Here is a 6,000-nt window from a genome sequence, read left to right as displayed (position 1 = left end):
AAAAATGGAGGGTTTTCTGTGATAGTATTGGTTGATAATATTATCTATGCTACCGAAGTAAAAATGGTAGATAATATTAATTACCGACTTAATCAATCAAAATAATCAAACACGATATAATCTGTATAATTGATACGCGTAATTAAGTGAACTGCAGGGCGTGCGTGTGTAGTGTACATATAACCACAGCTGTTCAATCACGTGATTGTTTTGTTCTCGAAGTTTGCTATCTCGAACAATCAACAGATGATACCATTAAACCATACCTATATACGTATCACGTGTCACTATTAACAGGGATCCGATATCCCCGATACAGGCTAACATTAATCTCTAAACGACATGACGCAAAAACAAACGGACATATGACCCGCTATAAATTCAAGGCGATCATTGTGGGTCTAGATCATCACTTAATATAGACAATTTACTTGTTATTTACTGTCTTAAAACACACATTTTGAAAATTAGTTTATGTTTAATATAGGCTGATATGAAAAATAATTGAAATATAGGAAATTTTGACATTTTTCAATGGTGTTTTTTCAGGGTGTTCGATTGATTTTGGTTGACAATGCTGCGAGTAAGCAGGATTTGAAGAAAATAGGATAAAACTTTACAGGCATATACTGTTAAGCTTATTTGTCTTAGTGTATTCGGTACGGTTCTGTGTCTTACCATATCCTAGGGATTAATCCGTGACCGGACCCGGGGGATAAAAACAGTTAATGCGAGGTCCTAAGTCACGAGATTAAATAATATCTGGATTTGGAATATACTTCATATTTAAACACGAGTGTGGAATGTACACGGGTTTTGAATATTTATCAATTCTCTAGCATGGATTTAGAAGTTTTGTAAATTACATTTGAAAGGGTTAGTCATTGTGTTTAAAATACGAATTGTTGTGATAGTGATTTATGTTGGCGTCTAAGACGGCGTGATATATTTAAAAATGTAGTTTCTTGATTTATTTTTTTAAAACATAATAGGCAACTCTGTTGGGGAATACAAAAGAATTCAGAATGGATGACAATTGGAGACAGTGCTTTGGCTTACAGAGGGAATATCGGACGACGAAAAGATAAAAAAATATAACGATTTTCTTAAACGGCATTGAATTCAGTGAAATCGCGACAATTAGCCGATTTTGAGTGATTAGAAAAGGAAATTCAATTCCTGTGTTGGTTTCTCTAAGGAATTTTATGATGTCTAGATCGACAGAGGCAGCCGGAAGTGGCCAATTCAACCGGAGACGGAAGGAAGTGTTATCTGACTTATACCGACAGGATGGAGATGGTCTCCTGGAAAGGGACAAATACAGGGCGGCCCTGCAGCTGTATAATATGGTTAGTATATATATCCAAACGCCGAGAAAACCTTTATTCAACAAACACTTAAAGGTATATGTTTCCTTATATATACTGTACCAATACGATTTGTAGTTGATTAATCTCACTTTAACAACACTTTTACCTGGCGAAACTACTTCAACATACATGCGCATGATCTGTGTGTAGACAGTTCATATACTCAAATTCNGCCCCGGCCCCGGCCCCGGCCCCGGCCCCGGCCCCGGCCCCGGCCCCTCCCTTTTGGCGGCGGACTGACCTTTTCCCGGCCGGCCCAAAATGGTCTGATCGGCCGGGAATGGGAACATATTAACATTTTAAAATGCATCAAATAATGCACGGAGCTTGTATAAAAAAAAAAAATGGCGCTACGCCCCACACATCCCATACGGCATCCTAGCAAATATTGTGGGTTTCCGTTATCTGATATTTTTACTATATTTTCTTTATTTAAACAATATTTTTTGGCAACGCTACGCTCGTCTACTTTGTATCTTGACCCTAAAGTGTGTTTTTTTTATTTTACCACCTCCGCAAAACCTCAAGTTGCAACTTGGAATGCTCGGCGGAAATATACTAGCATAAGTTGCATAATTATATTATTAACCGCTCGTTATAGATGATCTGAAAATTAATACTTTTTATTGTAACCTTCCTAACCGCCCGGGCGATATTAGTCATATCATTATACAAGAACGATAAAGGTTTTTTTCGGCTGACAATATTATGTATAATCGACGAAACATATCCATTCAATTATTTTGGTATTATCTATACAATTTAAAGGAAACGCTTTTTATCTGATGGAAGCTGTAAACCTAACAATGCATTATTGAACTGATACCGTGTTTCGTGGATATATTTCACAGGCAATGCAACGCGGACATCAAAAGGTGCCGCACCATTGTTTTTAAAACAAATGCATTGTCCGTCGACACTCACAGTGATCAATAGTAATATATTTTTACAAATTCGAAATTATTTACATCTGGTATCAGGGCTTTCTAACTGTTTAGTTCAGCTATGGCTGTAGAAGCAAGTGGAGTGGATATTCTATCCACAAATCTATTTCCTGCCGACATGCTTGATATTGACAAAACCCTATGGAAAGCCCTGAAAGCTACAGGGAATGGCCCAAAAATAATGGTCAGAGCCAATGGCAATATTAAGAATGAAAATTTGTTTTTTAAAACCGAATATTATTTTCATAAATGCGAAACTAGATTATACTACGTGTCGAGTGACTTAACTTTTCTGGTCCCCACTTTTTAAACTGATCAAGAAATATTTTTCAAATTGCATTGACATTTTTGTGTATACACATAATATGTAGCTAGGCAACACACATATTTGACTGACCAGGGATGTTCTTTCCAGTACACAAAAATCCTTTGGGACATATTTAAAAGATGTTTTTTCTTCTTGTTAATTAAACATAATACAATCCTCAGAACACGCTTCTGAGACGTTCTAGAAAACACAATTTTTTGGGGGGAGATCCCCCCAACCCCCCTTGACGGGAGGAGGAAGGCCCCCTCCCGTACCCTCCCCCTCCTCGCGCTCGGGGTGCTGCCTTGGGCAGCACACCGTTGACTATTGAGAAAAATTTCTCGGCACCCCTTTTAGGAAATCCTGGATCCGCCACTGCTTTATGGTACGGTATAATTTTACGTTGCACATACATGTGATTGTGTCAGAGTTATCTCCCTTCCGAAGCCTAACGCGTCTTCATCAACACAATGGCAACTTATATTAACTACTACTAAAGTGTTACATACCCTTTCGAACAACGCTGAATGAGCGTAACTCGAATTGGAATAAATCAAATAATTCTCTCGACTCTCTCAACCAATAAGTCTTAGTTCGGACTATTTTTGGACATTTTTTATCGTACGTACACATGTACAAGTATATTGCAAAATATAACCATGATTTTCCAGCGTACAATATTTTATCGCCTGATATACATGTAAGGATACAATTAAAAACGAACTCATTTTGTTTGAATTTCGATTTATTGATGCCAGTCGATTTCAATAATACTACAGGAAAGCGTTGTTTAAATACAGCGTTAGCTATATTCTGCTACTAAAATTGGGTTCGATTTTTTTCTTTGACCGTAAAATGTCTGTATTACTCTCAGTAAATAAAGCACAATGCTTTGGATTTAAGATGTGTGTGCATGATTGGGTTAAAGGCTTTTGTTCACCAAGCCAAGTTTGAGTGTGATGGAATCAAAGTTGTATTTATCAGCATATGTGATGAAATCTAAGCTTTATTTAAGAGTTATGGTTGTTTTGTGAACGATTAAATCAGATGTTTGTTCAGTTAGCCACGGTTGGTGTGTGTTGTAAAACACACAACGGCTGGTCCGATAACGAAAAGAATACTTTAGATTACATTTAGAGTGCATGGAAAGGTGAAAGAGTGTTACGATATCGACCCTGTTACATACGAACAAACATGGCGACGATCGTCTCGATTTCTGGTTTATAAGTGGATGTCTTAGTCACTATACATGAGAGAATATATTTCCTGTTTATGAAGTTTTTTCGTCAGTATAGCAATTATGTACTCTAGGAACTATCTTGGTGTTTGAACAGGGTTCTTGAATATTAGGGGAATGTATCAGAATAGCTAGGAATTATCCACTTCCGGTAGGAAATGTCTCGGTGTTAGAACAAACTTCCTGTTTATAAGGGGATGTCTAGGAATTTAAATGATCGACTTCCAGCAGTCAGAACCGAGTGTTATCAGTACTGCAGCAATTTTGACGATATACGGAAGTGTTTAAACTAAGTGATGGACTTTTGAATATGTTGGAGATGTCAGGGTTCTCAGATGAAGCGAGGCATATAGAAGAAAAGGTTTCACTACCTAAAACGGAATAGATTAAATAATAAATGTGTCACATTATGACATGTGAATATTTTACCTCAAACTACATAATTGGTAGAAAAGTGATTCTTTTGGTCGAATCACTCGCTTGTTTAGGAGATTGACTGGGTGTTTTATTTTCTTAAGAAGATTGGCACCTGCACTCCATGGAGGATATTTTTTACCAGGAAAATATATACTTAAACATTAAGGATTTACAAGGGTAGTGGTAATTAATATTTCCTATATTAGAGCCGTCAACTATACATTAAACAGGGGTTTACGGTGGACTCTTCACAGGGTGATGCACGTCCCACTGCACGTTCCGTTAGAGACTTTCAGTTACGTAAGAACCGTAATATATTCCGCTACTTGTTTGTATATTAAGCGGCGACTGATGTGCCGGGCCCCTCGCAGAATCGTATTTTCCCTTTTTTGTTTTCTGTTCATCACAACACCTGGCCCCGAGATCATGAAATAATCTTAGACCTAGTTTTTTTAGCTGAGCCAATCACTTATGACCTCACTTTTCTCGACGTTATTTGTGATTGGCTTAGTCAAAGCTTAATATAAATTGAGACTAAAGATTGTTTCAGTATTCTGGGACCTGGGGATATGTTTTCTTTCCTCTCTTTCCTACAATTCCTTTCGGTATTATCTCCAAGAGCACTCGTCTTCGTGTGACCTGCAGCTAGTGGTACTTATAAAGTTTAGTTCAAATAAATATGTACGTTTGTGCAATAAATAAACTCTTGGCTGATATTAAAACTCATGGTGAGCGAAGGAACGAGACTTGAATATCTGTCTAGCGGACTAAGTGTATTTCTTCACACGTTTAGTGACACCTGTATATTAGCCGTACAAACACACCCATATGTATGGGGTTTGATAGAGGTGTGTTGACTCGTATACCTGTACATGTATACCTGTGGGACGGAACATTTGTATACCAATTTGTCAAACCGTGTACATTATGAACGGCTCAGTTCAGTTTAATTAATGTATCAACACTGGACTCTTTATTGTGGATATGATGTATCAATACTCGGCGCCCTACACCAATGTATCTAGGGCGTGAGTTTCATTCTTTATAAGTATATGTATATGTTAGTGACTAAGAAAGTGCTTTAAATCAACCCATGGATATGGCTACCGTCTGTTTATCAGGTATGTATATATCTATATATGAGAAACATATATATTGGGGATATTTGTGCGATATTGCAAGTTGGGTGGAAGATGTTGTGTGTCGGTAAGGTTTGAGTTGCATGGCAGGTGATGATTATATATTATATATGATGGCGAGAAGAAAGGGTATGACGGAGAGTGATGATGGAATGGCGCGAAGTGACCTCAGGGTGTAAAAACAGCTATACATGACGGTATTGACGGGGAGTAATGATCGGATGGCGCGAAGTGGCCTTAGAGTGTAAAAACAGCTATATAATGACGGTATTGACGGGGAGTAATGATCGGATGGCGCGAAGTGGCCGAAGAGTGCGAGAATACACTTAAGGGGTATGGACTGTACCTTGAAGGAGAGTGTAAAAACATGTATATATTGACGGTATGGCGGAAAGTGGCGTTTTAAGTGTAAATTGATGATTTAGGGGTGGGGGCGAGGGTGCGGAATGGGGATGTTGGGAGTCTGGTGAGTGTAGAAGTGGGAATGGTACCCGGGGGGCAGGGAAATGCGGGAACAAGTGTGGTAAGTGATGATGGCAGTACGGAGGGTGGGATTAAGCACTGTAGATGTGTACGGTAATGATCA

The 6,000-nt window shown here is 38.3% G+C and overlaps 1 protein-coding gene across 4 annotated transcripts in view; it reads left to right on the top strand.

The window, feature by feature from the left end:
• The first annotated feature begins 707 nt into the window (after positions 1–707).
• LOC110455853 overlaps positions 708–6,000 on the top strand; it is a 28,160-nt gene continuing 22,867 nt past the window's right edge. For 2 of the 4 annotated variants that reach the window (XM_021506263.1, XM_021506264.1), the window contains exon 1: positions 5,060–5,396. Coding sequence is in view for 1 of the 4 variants with exons in the window: in XM_021506261.1 (XP_021361936.1) it covers positions 1,206–1,349 (144 nt within the window). In the remaining 3 variants the exon portion in view is untranslated. Of the gene's footprint in view, positions 1,350–5,059; positions 5,397–6,000 lie in introns of those variants that run through there. The other 2 variants (XM_021506261.1, XM_021506265.1) reach the window with 2 other exon arrangements.

The sequence above is a fragment of the Mizuhopecten yessoensis genome, unplaced genomic scaffold (assembly GCF_002113885.1).
Source record: "Mizuhopecten yessoensis strain PY_sf001 unplaced genomic scaffold, ASM211388v2 scaffold8387, whole genome shotgun sequence".
NCBI lineage: Eukaryota > Metazoa > Mollusca > Bivalvia > Pectinida > Pectinidae > Mizuhopecten > Mizuhopecten yessoensis.
This window is presented reverse-complemented; position numbering and strand designations above follow the sequence as displayed.